This window comes from Dromaius novaehollandiae, chromosome 2 (assembly GCF_036370855.1).
Source record: "Dromaius novaehollandiae isolate bDroNov1 chromosome 2, bDroNov1.hap1, whole genome shotgun sequence".
NCBI classification, from domain to species: domain Eukaryota; kingdom Metazoa; phylum Chordata; class Aves; order Casuariiformes; family Dromaiidae; genus Dromaius; species Dromaius novaehollandiae.
The window spans coordinates 54,009,984-54,027,402 of NC_088099.1; the positions used below are offsets into that span (position 1 = coordinate 54,009,984).

A 17,419-nucleotide genomic window follows, 5' to 3' on the forward strand; every position below is an offset into this window, starting at 1 on the left:
TTTTATCTTGCTTACTTGCAGCAGCATAAGTGAGGATATTAATTTCATCTTCCTTGTTCCTTTTGTTGAGATCGTGATTTCAGAGATGGGGTAAGGTTTACTTGATGGCTCTACAAAGAGACATCAGGTAAATATGAAATGATCTTCCCTGCCCTTACTTGCAAGCATTAGTAATTAAGGATTATCTGAGGGCCTGTTTACAGCCCAAACATATTGCTGTTTAACCAAAATTATTATTAAAGTTAGTTAATTAAAGTAGTCAAACTTCCTCACGTTCAAGTAATTTTAAAGCTTTAATAACTTTTTCCCAGTCTGATTTTACCTGGCCCGCGATGACTCTTTGGTAGACCAGCTGTAGGAAACATATAATAATAGATAATTGGTGTGGTCCAGATATATAGAGACCATGTTCAGATCTAGGTCAGCCACAGTAATTTCATTTTATACCTGAGTAAAGGACATTCTTTTGATATGCATTGTTTCTGCAGCCAGTTATTTCCCTCTGCAATGGAAGCAACAAGGAACATTCAGGTTTGCAGCTTATTCAGCTGTCATTTAATCTACAGTTCTAGGTGTTCTGGGCATACTATATATTGACTTTTAGAACTTGCTTCCAGTAAAAATCAAGTGGAACTTGACTCTGAAGTTATTCAAAAGACCGTGTGTTGTTCTTTGTAGTTGGAGGAACTTATTTCTTAGGTTAACTTTGCTTTTATTCTTTCTTTCCCTTTAGCCATCTAAAAGAGGGAAATATATATTTTTATTTTACATTAAAATAAGCAAACATGACATTTGAAAAATATTAAAATATTTTAATTAAATTTCAACATAAATTTATCTTGGCCTAAAATTATAAAGAAAATGTGAGAAATTCCCTCATTTTTTGTAGACTTTCTAGTTATTTCATACCATTATTTTTGGCTGAAAATATAGAAGAAAAGAAAAATATTGGTTTTGAAGTTGAATTTTGAATTTCTTAAACATTGCTGAATTATTTTGCTGATTTTTCTTTTTCTAGTCCTGTTGCTGGTTATGTTAGTTTTCTGCTATACAGAGATTAATTTGTTTCTTCATTTAAAGAATTCTATTTTAACTTGATTTAGATAACAATACAGAGCAGAGTGACTGCACAGAAACCAAAGCTGGCAGTATGTGTACAAGCTCCATTAGCGGTGACCTGCGACCAGTTCGTCTTTGATGATTTAGGTAAATGATTGTAGTACCATTACAGGTATTGTATGATATTTCTTTTTCTGGAGATGTTTGAAGCACATAGTCCAACCTCCATCAAGTGCATTTTTGCAGATACACTACAGTGCAAGCAGTTACATATTGGTCCTGCCTGCACTTCACAGCTCCTATGTGCCATTTGGTGGAGGAAGACGAAAAAGTAGAAAGGTTGAAAAATGGAGGACTGAAGCTTCTTCCTTGATTATGGTATGATGCCTGGCAGTTGCTGCAGGTGAGGAGAGGCAGGGTGGCAGCTTTACTAGGGAGAAAGAAACTTAGTTATTCTCTAGAGACAATAACGTGCAGGGGCATTCTGGCAATTCTGTGTGTGCAGAATAGCACTGTTGAGCTAAAAGCAGGGATTGAAGGCTTGATTACCTATGGGCAGTCCAGCTTATGTTCCCAACTTAGCATTTACTGCTTGGTGAGTCTAGCCTTTATCCAACTCTGTTGATATGGCCACAGGTGGGATTACCTTGAAGACTGTAAATGGAGCTGCAAGCCGGAGAATTGTGTCCTGCTGCCTCAGTTGGGACTGCAGACAATTTCTGCCCTGAGGCATCTAGTATTGGCCCCTGTTGAAAGAGGGCTTTGCTGCTCTTATCTGAAAGGAAAGAGTTCTTATGTTTCTTCAACATGTGACAGGGAAAAAGGGTGATGGTTTTGTAGGATGTTAAAATCACAATATAAAATTGCATTTGTCTTGGGATTTTCTATGCTTTAAGATGGCTTTGAGTTGAAGAGACTAGTTTGCTTTTTACAAACGAGTATTGCAGAAAAAATATGTGCCATGATTTGATAAAGGTTGAACTGATGGAAATGACTATCATCATTTAATAAAATATTTCCTGAAGTGCTAGAAACTCTGTTGCTTTTGTTCCTATTACTTGATTTAATTTTGTGTTGTCTGTAGAACCAGATGCATCTGAAACCGTGGTCCTGTCTGTCTTTTTGAAGGGGAATTGTCCTCCGCCAGAACTCGAAGGAAATGGTGTGCTTTCGTATAGTACACCAATAGGTGAGCCACTGGAAATTTCAAATTGATTAGCCTTCTTTTAGGTCTTATTGTTTACCTATTTCTTTTAACCTTCTTTTGATGTATTTTAAAGGGACTAGTAATTAAAGAAATAATGTGTCTGAGAATCCAGCAGTTGTTTTAGTTAATATTTTATGTAGCATCATTAAGCTGCACAATCTGTTCTGTAGAAGTAAAATCATGTTTATGGTATGAGAAGCAGCTGTGCAAGCTTCCCCATCCTACTCCATTAATTTGCTTCTGTTCAGCTCTTTAAGGAACCACCTCTTGGGGTGAGAAGTTAATTACCTCTTTATGACTATTCAGTCTTCTGGGGCTGCCAACAAATGTGACAATAACTGCCTCCCCACAGAGGAAGAGGATTTGAATAAGCATTGGGAGTGATTATTCCCCACTTCACTTTTAACAGTTGAACAAATTGATTCTGAACAAATAAACTAATCCAAAACAGTATAATTCGGTCATTCCATTTAATAATGTTGTAATGACCCTAGTGATAGAATATGTAAATTTACCCTGCTATCTATAACTGAAAGCTCATTTGGTTCATTTTCCTACAGCAACTCTTTTGAGTATTTGTCAGGCTACATGACAAACTGCACTCAGGCTGGGCTTCCCTGTTAAGTTAAACACAGCGTAAACCAGCTTAAGCAGCCTCATCTTTCCCCACTTCTCACTAGTTTTGCTTCTGCACCTCCTCTTCTAATATGCTCATGCAATCAGCTTAGTTATTTCTCAGCTAGATTTGCTGATTCAGTTCATTGTGCTGGCACAGCTCTCCGTGTTTACACAAAAGGAAGGGTGACATGAAACAGGCTTGCACCAAAGAAATGCATGTGGAGTTACAGCCCCTGTGGTGGGTTGTGGTCTTAAGTACATTATACTATGTATACACTTCTACTTAAGCATTTATTTCACATCAATTCTTCCTTGAAACATTCTATTTATGTTAATAGGCTAGGCTGTTTGCTAATTAAAATGCTGATCTAAATCTTGACATAACTGAAACTCATGCTTTTTGTAAAACTTGATCATATCCTCTTTAGGCTAGACTTACAGATATGTGTACATGGTGGGAAGTTAAAGGATGTTCTTCCCTTTCTCTTGAGAGCCTGCACAAACAACTTGTGCAGTTTAGTCCCTCTGTATTATGTTTCTTAGACTGCTTGTTCCTTGTGACTGAGTTGCTCTACCTTCACAAGTGTCCCAGATAAAGTGATGTGGCTTCAAACTGCTTCTGTGGTGCATCTGTATAGATAGTATACTTTTGAGTGTATTGGATCTTCTGATCTTAGAAGTGTGCTTTTTGTTTTTGCTTCTGTAGTTTTTAGCTTTGCAAGACCACTGTATGAAACTTAAATGTTATTTTCCCTCTGCAAATGAATGAATTATTATTTCTTTCAGGCAAAATTAGTTATGCTTATATTTTAGATATTAGTTTGAATTTTGTAGACCTTTTTGGTTAGAGGAGTAACAAAATCTTTTCACTTGAGTGTGTTTGAGTCTTTAAATGCAAAACAAACATACAAAAAGTCTCCAGAAGACATGACATCTAACAGAAGCAGAAGTAACTTTAAAAGCTTGTCTTGAATGGTAGAATTTGCAAGACTTCTAAATACAGAAGCATAAATGTTAGTATCTTATTAAAATTTTAGATATTCACTGAAATTATTAAGCTGGGATAATTCTCTTCAGTTACGTACCAACACCGGTGCTAACATTGCTTGTATGAGGCAATGAAATCTTTAAGTAATACACTAAAACAGAAAAATAAAGTGCTTTTTATGAGTTCATTTTATCTGAATAGAGACTTTTTTCCTCCATTTTTTTAATCAAGATACCTATATTTGTAGCCAAATTAGTCTTGCATGTAACTCTTTGGGATTCATACAGCTGAAGTTTAATATGAGTCACCATTTGGATGGGGTTGCATGGCTGATGAGCATGGTCTTATGACTGTTTTTTGGCTAATATTATGTTTTTCTGTATTTGTCTACTTACAAACACAGCTTAAGATTTTTTTAAAAAAAACTGTTAATAGATTTCTCTTTTCTTTTTTCCTGTTGCTGGTTAAATGGTAGAGCTCAATCCCGAAGGTGAGTGAACGAAAAAGCAGTCTGAATTGTCTTAAGAGTGAGAGCAGTTACTGAATAAAGCAGATTTGGGAGTGAGCTGTTAATTTACCTACAAGCTGTTCTACTGTTCTAGGCTTGATGCTGCTGTAAAGATGAATATTGGAGAAATTTGAAAGTGAATGAGGCTTAGACATGGGAAAATTACCCATGGGAAAATAGAAAGAAATAATGACATTTCTCAGTGAATTATGTTATGCTTTCACATACGTAACAGGAATTTTGCAATATATGAAGTGTTTTGTGCTTTGAGATTAAAAATGGAAAACACAATTCTATAGTCATTTTTTTACCACATTTTTAGCAATTTTTTCAGGTTTCAGTAAGAACTTATCAGGCAGCTAAGTTGTAGCTTTATTTTGTGTAACACAAATAACTTTCAAGATTTGCAGTTAATGCTATGCTGCTTGGAAAAAGTAGCTCTGAGAATAATGTAACTAACATCTATTAATTCCAATTCCTTTTGAAAGCATCTTAATCCAAGCTAAAATATTGCTTTCCAGGTGATTAAAAATAACAGCACAAAACTTAGCTGTGGTTGTCATAGATGTGATACCTTTCCAGTCCTGTTTTGTCTTTTAATTTTAGCTCTTGCAAGTAGCTTACATATTGGCAGGCTGAAAAGAGGGGAGTTTTGAAATATAGTTGTGTACAGGTATACAACAGTCTCAGTAGGAAATATTTTACTGACTTAAAAAATATTAGGTACAAATTCTATCACACTTGGGGGGTAAAACATTGCTTGTGATGGATTTAGGGGTCAACTGAAAGGACGTTTTTCAGTTTTACAGTTTTCTTCTGAACATAAGTGTATTTATAGATGTATATTTGAGTCTTGTCTTTCAACACTTATGCTCTCACAAGCGTAGCAGAAATGAAAAAGTAGATTATTGTCTTAATGATTCACTTCCTTTCCTACGGGTTTCTGGATATTTCAGGGGACCTCAAGATACTATACAGGAAGTAGATGCTGAACCATCTCGAACAAAATACTATTCTTGGCAAGAATGGCTGTCACTATGTGGCAGATTTTTGCCATGCGAACTAATTAAATTATTATAAAATATATAGAATAAATGTGTAAAATATATAAAAATCACTGCATATAATTTGGGTGACATTCTGAAAATGAAGATTTGGATTCTCTGATTTAAGAAACTTGTACTCAGGATGAAAACCTACTAATATTAAAGGGAATATTGTGGAGCACAGTGAACTTTATAGAATTATCCCTGGCAAAATTTGTGCTTGCGTTAGTGTGACGTGCACTGGGCTAGTTAAAGTCAGTATAATCAATAATAGAAGAGGCGTGAATTCTCTGAATACTTATCATCCCACATTGCAGTTCTGAACTTGACTTTCTTTTATCATACACATCTGATATCATATTGTAGACGTAATTAAGATTAATGCATCAGTAATTTGGAAGCGGAAGCTTAACTACAGTGCATGTAGTTATGTTATTACTTTCATCTGGTAAGCACATAGTATGTCTGTCTTTAAATATAATAGTAACATTATGAGATAGTCTGATTCATTTGTATGTCAGAGTAGGAATTCTACTTTTATACATGGCAAAGAGAATCTAAAAAAAAAGGTTTCTATGTGATTTCTTCTCCATTATTACAGTGTTAAAATTATATGATGTGCAATGCATCACAACTGTAGATGAAGGAAGATCGATTACTAGACATAACAGGAAAGGACTAAGGAAGTTCTGGCTCCCTGACTTTGCTATTGCTTTGGATTTCCTTACTTCCATTTAAAATTACTCTAGCAGTCCCAAGGAAACATTCTGAAAGGTTTTCTGAATATGAGTTTTTCACTCTAATGATAAATTTTGCTGGAGTTTTTTGATTTTGTTTTGTTAGATTTATTTTGGACTCTTGTAGACCAGAAATATCCTTTGTCCCCTCTCTCAAAGCAAAGTATTATCAGATTTAGTTTTGATTTCAATTTTCTCTGAAATGTTGAAAAATTATGCTTTATGATGAGGCAGACTGAGAACAGGCAATCAAGGAGAAGCTGATTTGAAACAAGAAGAAAAACACTGTTTTATATTTAAAAGTGTTTCAAAATATTTTGGATAATTTTGTTACTAATAAGCAAGATGTTTGTTATATTGTCATTAAGAAGAAAAGGTTTTAATTTTCGCATTAGATTGTGAAGAGATAGTTGGACAAATCATTCTGAAATGTCATGGATTTATTTCGAAATATTTTTCAGCGATCCTTCTTGGAGCACAGGGATAGTCTAGCTTTGAGGGGCTGTCTTGAGCTTTCTGCTGGTTTTACACTGATTTTTACAAGCTCCTTCAAAATAATTACTTGGAGGCATTATCAGCCAGCCAAAAGCACTAATGAATTGACAACTATGATAATCAGAATGATGAATTGAGTCCGAGTCTTGTATTTAGTCTTCTAGTAACTTTTTTCCCCCAGACAAGTCTTTGAAATAATTCTTCTTTGCAAGAGATCAGTGAAGGAAAGAACAAAAGAAAATGTAAGGAGAGGGAGTATTTTTATTCTAGTCTTCTAAACTTACATCCCCGATGACCTTTGTATCGCTGTCAGTTTTATAGCACATGACATTTCTGTCCCCATATGATCCATGAAGAGTAACTTTATTCTCTCTAAAAATGTACTCTAACTTCTGCTGGCCTGAGGTGGGTGTTGGGATTTTGAATTTCCTGGGTTGTGTGGAAGAGATTGAGTGATGTTGCTATGACGTTAATACCATTTTCAATTTTATCAGTGTTTGTACCTGTAGTGGTGTCTGTACATGAACAAACCAGTATGTTTTCCTGTTAGCTGCCCCATTCCTGCCCCCCTCCCCCAATAAAAACTGGTTGTCCCAAAGAGCAAGCACTCCACATTTCATAGCACTTAGGATTTCCATTTTTCATATATTGCAATTTCTGACCTGACAGGAATCATAGATAAGCATTTGCTTATATTTGTGCAAATTCTTGACTAATTGTATTGAACATGTTTTCTAAATATTAGTGTTACAACTTCCTCTTTTCTCTTGTGGCCAGCACCATTCTGATAAAACTACATCTGATAGGACATCCCAATACCAAAGACAGTAACTAGTTTGGTCTTCTACAGTTGTTCTATTACCATATAATCAGTTGAGAGATAAACATTTAACATACCTTTGGGTAATTCAGTATTTAAGCAAGTAAAAAAGAACTTACCAGGTTCTTTAACAGCATCAGTCATTAAATCCAGATCTTGTTTTGTATTCTTTTCTGTCTTCCCTGAAAAAAACAGTAACTTTCAGCTCCTTTTGGATTCTGTATTGCCAGCATGAAGGCTGTTAACTTGGGTTGTGATTTCCCCCTAATGTGCTCTTAAGATTCACTGATACAAGAGTGGCTACTACTGTTAGGCAATGATTGTGGGATGTCAGCTTTAAAAACGTTATTATCAAATTGATCATGAGCAGGTATCCTGGTAAAAATAGGAAGTTTTTGCCCAAGAAAAGAGATGAGGAGTTATTTAAAATTGGAAAGAATATCTCTGCAGAGTATGCAGTGATAATTACTAATGCCTGTGGTATTGTTTGCACCACAGGCCTGTTAATTTGTCAAGTCCTTGTGGCATGTTTCTGGCTGATAGTTTGGGTAGAAGCATGCCACTGTTTTGTTATGACATGTCAGAAAGAAAGCAGTATACAAAAATAGCTTTTGATATCTGCCCGTGAAGAACTGGTGCAGTTTTCATCAGTGCGTAAGTAATAGTATCTATTAGACACACTTTTTCTAAGCTCCAAACTTGTGGTAGCTGATAGGAAGGTTACATAGATTTCACTTAAGAGTATGAACACAAACAGACAACCCCCCCCACACCCCCAAACAAAGAGGATGTGTGTTCCTAACAAGCCTGTAGTTTGTTGTAATCATGATGTAAACAAATTTTTCATTTTTGTGTTCAAAGCAACAAGAGTAATGATGCAGCCATCTGTCATGAAGGTAGAATTGTTTGTCTAGAGGTTTAATTAAGCTATTGCTAATCTTTATTGCATGTTAATTGGTGTGAATACAGGTATGCAATGCATTTGGGTAATGATGCTTCTTTCACATTCAGTTTAAAATGTTCACTTGAGAAGGTAATTAAAAGTGGTCAAGTTTAAAGGTATTTTAGGTGGAAAGCTAACAATGATTGAGAGTTTTATGTAGTTTTTTTTTTTTAGCATGTTCCTTAGCTGCATTAAAAAAATTCATTGTTACACCTCTGAGGATAGTAGTATGAAGTATCTTGAATTCAAAATATGCATATGAAAAAATAAATCTGTATGTTCTTTCATTTTAGGAATACTAAAAGTTGCACAGTTTAAATTCAGGCTACCTTTGAGATTAATTTGCTTTCCAGCTCAACCTTCAAAAACAGCAAACCACAAGCTAACTATTGATACCAATAAACCTCCTGTCAGTTTGCTCACCATTTTTCCAGGTAGGATTTTAAATATGTCCATAAGAGGAGATGTGTTAGTAACTCAGACTGGAATCTTTTGCCAATAAGGAGTAATTAAATAATTAACAAAGCTAATATCAGAATGTTTTAAAAGTAAATTTTGAATGAAATGGTAGAATAACATTTCAAGGTAGGTTACCCATCTTGGCTAGTATGGTATCTGTTTCTGGCAAAACTGCTGATTTGTTTACACAAATGTGTAATTTAGCTTAACAAAACACAGGCAAAAACTGGAATACAGTTGCCTTCAGTAAATACTTTAGGGGTATATCTTTGATCTGGATGATAATGTTAGCACAAGAACAAATGAATAATCAGGGCTTATAAAGTGATTGTGAATAAATTTAGGCTGGAAACCCTTAAGTTTCTTAACTTTAGAGGATTAAGGTTCTGGAACAGTCTTCTGATGAGAGCTGTAGGGGCCAACAAATTTAATGTAATAGCTTTAAAGTGGAACTGCAGCCATTTCTGAAAAGATTATATAATACATTTGTCTGAGATATCAGAGGACTGGGCGTGAGTTTTTTGTAGCCTGGCTTTCGTCTCTCTGACAGTAAACATACCTTTTTCTTTCAAATATGTATGTGCTCTGTAACACTTCCCTCAAGCATAAGTAATAATTGAAGAACTTTCTTTTTACAGGCCTACATTTCTGGGTTTTTGTCATAGGTTTCTGTTATGGCTAAATGATAATAAATGTGTTGCATTATGAAATTCTGTTTAGAGATACTCTCAAAATAGAACATTTTATTTTTAACTTAGGGATTTATTGTTGAAAATATAACACAAAGTATAGACTTTGTGTTCCAGAAGGAGGTATTAATATATTCTGATTTTTATTCATCCTGTTTTCAGTGATGGAAAAGAAATATGAGGTATGCTGTTTATGATGTGATCTGTGAGGAAACTTTGGATTTTTGGTGTGCTCTTTAATGGGAATCGTATCTCTTCTACTCCTTGTTTGGTTATTTTAGGGGAAGGTTGTGAAGAGATGTGATTTGTAGTAGTTTTAAAAATGTGGTGCTTTTTAAAATTGAGCTTTTTTAACCAGATGTGGTCCAATACATAGAATTTAAATGAGAATGGGCAGGCAAGAGCTTTGCAGAGTAGCTAATTTTAGCAAGCTAGATGTTTTTTGCCCTGTATGCTGGAAGATAAAGCAGAGCTTTTAAAGTCTAGGGGCCGCTTAAACTTTATAATGATAATTTTGCATAGACGTCTGAGCTAAAGGAGAGCTACAGTGTTGCATCCATCATAGGTGGTCGTCTCTTTGGGCTGTGCAGAATTCACTACTTTTATTAGATGATACAGCTGAACTTCTCAAAAAGTGACCTTTGCCAGACCTACGCAATTTGATGTGAGAAGAGAGGGTGGCTCAGTTTCCTGCCTGTGAACGAACAACAGTTCCATAGAAGGAAGTGTATACCAAACTACTTGTGATATTCCTTACTTCTGAGTTGGAAAACCTTCTTGTTCAGATTGCTGCTCTTAGGTTGCTCATGCAAAGCTTGATATAATCCTTGCTATGGCTTGAAGTTTGGTGTATACTGGTGTTGAATTATAGCAAACTGTTTTTAATTTTCTTTTAGACTTTGCTGATCAATCTGAAGATGACCAGTCCAATGCTCTGGGATTTCAGTTTTTAACTGGTTCAAAAATCACTCTTCTTGCTTCAAAAACATCACGTAAGTGGTATCAGTATTAATTTAAATATAAAATGTAAAAGATGATAGGCCACAAAAGGACAATATGGATCATATATGGAAGGCTAATCTCTGTGTGGGAATTTACACAAGATTTTCAAGGTGTTGATAAACCATTTCTTAACAATTCCTGTTAACTATCCAGTAATGTTGCTAGGAAGTCACAAACTTTTAAAACTAAACAAAAATCATACTTAGAGTATGCTATGCTACAGTGATAAGTCTCTGCAGAAATTGGATTTTCTTCAAGTTTTTACTTTTAACACTGTCTTTATTCAGAATTTAATACTGTCGTCATAATTACGGAAAAAACCCGCATTTCCTCAAAGGTATTTAAACCCCTGTGGTTGGAAGTAATCATCTATTGGAATTTGCAAAAAGGACTAATAACTCCCCACAAATTTTCAGTAATCTTTGACTTTGAGAGATGGCCTTAGCCATCTGACCCCACCTAGGTATTTTTCTACAGATGCCTAAATACCTTTGTAAATCTAGGACTGTGGTTTTAATATCCTTTCTGTCAAATTTATGGAATGCACAAACATATATGTAGCTATACTGTTACCTGGTTCAGTGTCTCTTGTATTGGAGCGGTTTGTGAATTTGGTGGTCATGTTCCAACCACCTTTGCATTTGTACTCTTTAAAAAATTGGTTCTCTTAATTTTGGAGAGTTATGGAGTAGCCTTGTGCAACTACTCAACTTGCTAATCTCTTTCTTGGCACGTGCATTGGAACCAAATCAGTTCAAGTGTTTTAGCATTTTCCATGCCATGGAGTCTTCATTTAATACATCAGACTAACAAATTGCAAAGCTAAAATACCTGCTACTCAGAGTTCAAATGGAACACTATATGAATTCTCTATGAAAACTATTTTGAGTGAGTGAGAGATAAGAATCTAGTTTGTTGATGTGAAAGTCTTTCAATATAAATAAAAATAATCTGCCTCACTGTGTTTTCAAAATTCAAAATTCATGATGGGTTATATAAATATTAGTGGTGTCAGCTGTAAACTGTGGGATAATATTTAATACCTTTTTAATGTAATCAAATGTGTTAAAAATAGAAACCATCTGGAGATTAATTATTAAAGAACTTTCATTATACCAGGAATCACTTTACACTTCTAAGTTTCAAATCCATTTTTATTAGTTTGTGTATGCACTATTTGCATTTTGATTTATTGTAGTTGATTTTTAATATTTGTTTAAATAGACAGTAGATTTTAAACAGTTTAAACTAGCTAGACATGCAGTGATAGTTTCTAGAAACTAAAGAATTTAAAGGTTTTATAAATAGTTATTTCTTTTTGAATGATGATTTAAATCATTTTCTTGGATTTTGATTTGCGTAGTTGCTAAATCTGATGCTTATAAAAGGGACAAATTTGTGTCAATGTAATGAACATATTTTAACTTTTAGTGGGGACATAACTTTCAGTTCTTCCACCAAAACACTCGAGCTTTTCCTCTCAGGTTTATTTATTCACTAGCTAGGAATGACACATGCAGTCTTATTGTAAACTTTCCCACACTGCTTTAGTTGTGAAGTTTGCTTTAAAAAGAAGAGGTAAAATATCTGTTTTTCTCTTAGTGTGATTACTCGTTTCTCTTGTCTGGGAATCCTTCCTTTAGAAAACAAATGAGGTGTTTGATGCCACCTTCCATGTAGTGGCCTGTTCCCAGTGTCAGCCTCAAGCATTGCATTAGTTACAGAATTTCTCAGAGGGTTTTGCTTGTTTGAAATGTTATTTAAATAAAACTCTAAAAATTTTACAAAATCATTTGCAAAAAATGTAGTACACAAGCAGAGCATTTTTGTGAATGGAGGCTATTCATAGCATGACCAATACCAGACAATAGACCTTAACTTCTGAATGGGAAGGATTGTACACAGCAATGAAAGTCTCCAGGTTCAGCTGGGTTTCACCGCAGAACCTGCAAACAAGGATGCTATCGTGACATCTATTTAAAATTTATTTTTAGATGCATTAGCTAATTCATTTTAAACAGTGTAGTAGTTGAGGATGATATTTCAACCTGTCAAAATGTCTGCTGAAAAGTAGCCTAGCCTAAACTTCATTTTGACAGTTAAATATGTTAAAATGAAGCTTGCCCATGAGATTTTGTTTGCTAAAATGTTTAAAAGCTCTGCACTTTAATTCAAGTGTAAGTTGTTTGCTGAAATTTTTTGAAAGTTTTGCACTTGAATTAAAGTGTGAAGAAGTCTTGACTGCTATTTATGATTGTTTTCTCTTGTGATAAGGACTTCCTTGCTGAGAACTGAACTGAGTCTTCTAGACTTCCTTCAGATAAGCTACTGGCAGGGCAAATAATCATTCTTATTGCAGGTTTTATTACTTAAACTACCTGCTGTAGTGTTGAAAGTCTTTGTAACCTATTAGCACTCCTCTGAGTCTCCTGCTTTTCTCTCTGAGAATTTTCTGAAAAAAGTGTATTGTAATTTTCTGTAGGAAAGCTTTTTGACAAAAGGCTAACATAAATTAGTTTGTTTTTATAAAAGCACTGGAAAAGCAGAAGCCCACTTATTTTTCTTACTGCTTCCATTGTATTTCTGTATAAAAGCATGTGTTTAGTATAACTAGAGATTCTCAGTTTCCTACAGTTCCCAAACCTAATTTGTCTTTTTCTTGAGAGCTATAAGATCACGTAAAGCAAACGACAGCAGTGCTGTACTTGGGCCATAGTAAAATTAGATTGTGTTTGTATTGACCAACAAACAATGTATGGAAACTGAATATGCATTTTGGAGGAAATTAGTTTTATCCATTTTAAACCATTAATGTATTAGTTACATCAATTATAAATGGAATGACTGTTGATTTGGTCTGAAAATATCTGAGGTAATTTCACATAAGGAAAAATCGTTTAAGGTAAAATACAATGATATATCCAACTAAGTCCAGCTGTTATATTGTGAGTATTTAAAAAGTAGATATTAGGTTAAATGGTATCTTTAGCAGATGGAGTTCTTTTCTTTAACAGACATGGTTTTTAAACAAAACTTGCTTTTTTCCTGTTACACTGTAAACAGAATTTGTCATTCTCTCTTCAGTGAAATGCATATCCTGGGAATGATGCCAGTGGTCATGTCAAACAATCTTGGATTACTAATGTTGAGAAAATTTTAAATAAGTACATTAAAGTCCTAAAGAATTTTTGTTCATTTGATTTTGCTGTGAACCTTATTACAAAGGGGAAAAAAACCCCTAAACTATTTTGTATCAATAATCCCAACAACTGTTTTTCATCATAGCTTCATTTTTTCTTTCCTTTTGGATAAGATATTGATAGATGCATAATGAAAGGACATATGGCAAAAGTGTTAAAAAATGTCTGTCTGACCAAAAAAAAAATTATTATTATTATACTACCATGGTTTTCAGCAGTGTTTTCCTGTCAATATTTAGTTAATTCTGACTTCCTGGAAACTGAAATATGAAATAGAAACAGAAGAGAAATGAAGTGTCTTGCCATTAGTTAGATAATTTGAAGCTCATTAAAGTGTATCAAGTTGAGTGAATTTGATGGGACAGATAACATTGGCTAAAGAGTATTTATTTACTTACTTATTTTCAATTCAATTTATGATTGTATTGACATTTTCATTTCTTCAGCATCCTAGGCCACTTTTACAAAACCGTTCTGTATACTGTATAGATAGAAATCACCTACTACTATCAGCTGTCTCTGAAGTGAAGCATTGCACTAACAAAACTGAGTATTGTTGCCTATGACTCCTGAATGAGTAACAGTTTCCTACCAAAAGCCATTGTAGGAAGTAGAAATGTAATGCAAATACATTAACAAACTTACTGTGTGGGAACTGTTTGTAACTATGTTTCCAATTAAGAAATTCTATCTGGATTGGGGTTGGTTGGTTATCACAACTGTCAGCTGCTTAGGATGCTCTGCTTCCCTGTTGGTCCAAAGTGAATTGATCCTGACTCTGCCCCTAGCCTGGCAACCAAAGCTCATTGAGGGCATATTATGGCAGAGAATTGGTGACAGTCTGTTGTTATGACTTTTTCTCATCCAGTAATTCTCCTTATATTGGAGGAATCTCTTGTTTCCTTATTTCCTTATTGTGATAGTTCTTCATAGTTTTTGTGCTTCATGAACAGGCCCATATTCTGCAGTAAATAATCCTGAAGCATTAAATACTTTCATACCCTCAAGAAAAGGAAGAAAATGTGTATGTTAATATTTCTTATTATGTGTCATTAAGAGTTATGGAATTAGACTGTAGAATTTAAAGGTAATCTTTCTGAAAACTGTATTACATCAGACTGAAGAGTTCAAAGGTTTTTGTGGAAACAAGAGAGGTTGGGGTCCTAAAAACTTACTTGTCTGCTACAAAGAATTACCTATTAAAGTTAGGATAAAAGAGGGGGTATTTAGGACTATCTTATCTGAATAAAATATAAATGTATCTTTAGCACCATTGAACAAGTATCCCTTATTAAAACCTCTACTACAGACTTTGGATGTATTTAACAACTGTATTAAATTTCTCTGTATTAACTAAAGTATATTATATAGTGAATGTGTATGGCTTAAATTTACACATTTAGTCTTGTATTTAATCTTATTTTTAAAGAACGATACAGAATCCAGAGTGATCAGTTAGAAGACCTATGGCTAATCACAAAAGAGCTCACCCTTAGACTTGAAGAACATTTCAAGAAGGAAAATTGCAAAGACTTTGTGTGTACCTTTTCTGGTTCAATTCCCCTGCAAGAATATTTTGAACTAATTGATCGACATTTTGAGGTATGTTACATAATATATGAATAGCTAACTAATAGTTTCCCCAGTACAAGGTTGCTTGTAAGTCACTGCTGAGATTAATTAGGTTAAAATTGCATAGCTGTGGCACACAGCTAACTGCCTTTTGAAAATAGAAAGCTGTATCTAAGATAATGCTGGAAAAGATCTAATTCTCTGTTTAGTTTTTAGCATGCAGAGTATGTCTTGCCTTTGAAACAACCCTTGTGATTGGCAAGCACAAGTAGTTTATGTGTAGTCTGCAAATGATACAAATTGGGGTATTTGTTTAGTTCACTGCCTTTGTGTACAGAAGCTATAGGTTCTTCATTCAGTTACATCATGTTAATTGTAAAATTGTTTCTAAAATTTGTCCTTGGTCATAGGCTATTTTACTAGTCTATAATAATGAAGTCATGAACATTTGTTTCAGCAGAATCATCTTAGTAGTTATATAAAACGTACCTTTAGATTTTAAAATACTAGCTGCCCTTCTAAAACCATCATTGTAGATATGAACACATTTGCCAGATGAGGTATGAAACGTATGAATTATCTTTGCCTGCCTGTTTGGTCATGCAGATGACAATGAAAAGCCTCTCCTGAAGGAGACTCACCCTTATTAAGAGATTTTTGTGTTACAGAAGCATGTACTAGAAACTGAAAAGGTGATTATAAAGTAGGAATTCTCATTGTCTGGGCATTTGATATACAGTCTTGTCAAAGTTTTGTGAACATTTTAAGAGAGTTGGTTGCCATACTTGATCAATATATATAAGAAGGAAAAAGTGTTTCACCTCAGAAAAAGATGATCATTCAATCAGTGCAGAACTTAATACTCTATTTATATTAAAGGGAATAATCTATTTTCTAATGCAGTGATTATCCCATCTACCAAGTTGTGTGGATGTGTCATAAATAGCATGCCAAGACAAGGAGAAGCCCTGAGAGATCCACCCTGAGAGTGGTGAAATTTCACTCTTGTCATTAGACTTCTTGATGACATTCTTGTGCATTATTACAGATTGTGGCTGTCAACAATTATTTGTGATTTCAGTGGCAACTGATAGTTTTTCCACTGTTGTTTCATGAAGAGTCTGAAATTAACCATGTTGATATGAAACTGGCATGGGCAACAGAATCACGTTTGAAGGAATACGTACTCTCCCAAGAATTTTATTATTTTTCTCCCATATCATTAGAAATGTGCATATATCATGTATATGACCCTTAATCTGAATTCTTGAAAACCCTTAAATTGCAGCTACGTTTGAATGCTGAAAAATTTCAGGAGCTGTTATCTGAAAGGGCTGTACAGTTTAGAGCTATTGAGCGGCGACTGCTGACACGATTCAAAGACAAAACTCCTGCTCCTCTTCAACATCTGGACACCTTGCTAGAAGGAACATTTAGAGAGGTCAGTGCAGTTTGATTGTGAACCTAAACTTTCTGTATGTTGTTGGTAAAACTTAGTTTAAAGCATGTAAGCTATGCTTTCCTGGTTACATTTACCATCCAAGAGACCAGGAAGCAGTAATTTGTTTAACATAATATTCCCTGTAAGTTTCCAGATGATTTGCAATGGTTTTATTTAATCTGCAACCACAAAATTTTTACTCCTGGGTCACACCAGCTTGACAGCACATCATTCTTTCCTAACTGATGTTGATAGTGTAAATATTTTATAGTTCATGTGAAAATATTTTATAGTTCATAGCTTGTGTAAATATTTTATGGTACACTGTAAACTGGTAGAATGGTTTGGCTGGTATAACATTCACAACAAAATAGTCTGAGGCTCACCATGTCCTTCCTTAGGAGGTTTTTATGTTCTAATCATTTCAGAATGCAATAGCTGCAGAATAACTTTTTTTTTTCCAATTCGTTCCTAACTCATCCCTATACTGTGAGTACACAAGAAGGACAGAAAAACAAACTTTCTTTTTCCTACCTCAGCCCTGCAGTGCTTTAGAATAACCCTTGTTCCGTGATGCATCCCCTTTGCTAAGAAGTCACTTTATGGCATTTTGTACATTTCTGTTGGAGGATCTG

General features: G+C 34.5%; 1 protein-coding gene across 5 annotated transcripts in view; it reads left to right on the forward strand.

The window, feature by feature from the left end:
- The window catches only part of BBS9 (Bardet-Biedl syndrome 9), a 319,236-nt gene that overhangs the window by 69,943 nt on the left and 231,874 nt on the right, over positions 1-17,419 (forward strand). For 4 of the 5 annotated variants that reach the window (XR_010387693.1, XM_026100770.2, XM_064506543.1 and 1 more), the window contains 7 exons: positions 1,104-1,206; positions 2,144-2,248; positions 4,348-4,362; positions 8,715-8,855; positions 10,466-10,561; positions 15,201-15,373; positions 16,632-16,784. Coding sequence is in view for 4 of the 5 variants with exons in the window: in XM_026100770.2 (XP_025956555.2) it covers positions 1,104-1,206; positions 2,144-2,248; positions 4,348-4,362; positions 8,715-8,855; positions 10,466-10,561; positions 15,201-15,373; positions 16,632-16,784 (786 nt within the window). In the remaining variant the exon portion in view is untranslated. The remainder of the gene's footprint in view (positions 1-1,103; positions 1,207-2,143; positions 2,249-4,347; positions 4,363-8,714; positions 8,856-10,465; positions 10,562-15,200; positions 15,374-16,631; positions 16,785-17,419) is intronic. The other variant, XM_026100771.2, reaches the window with a different exon arrangement.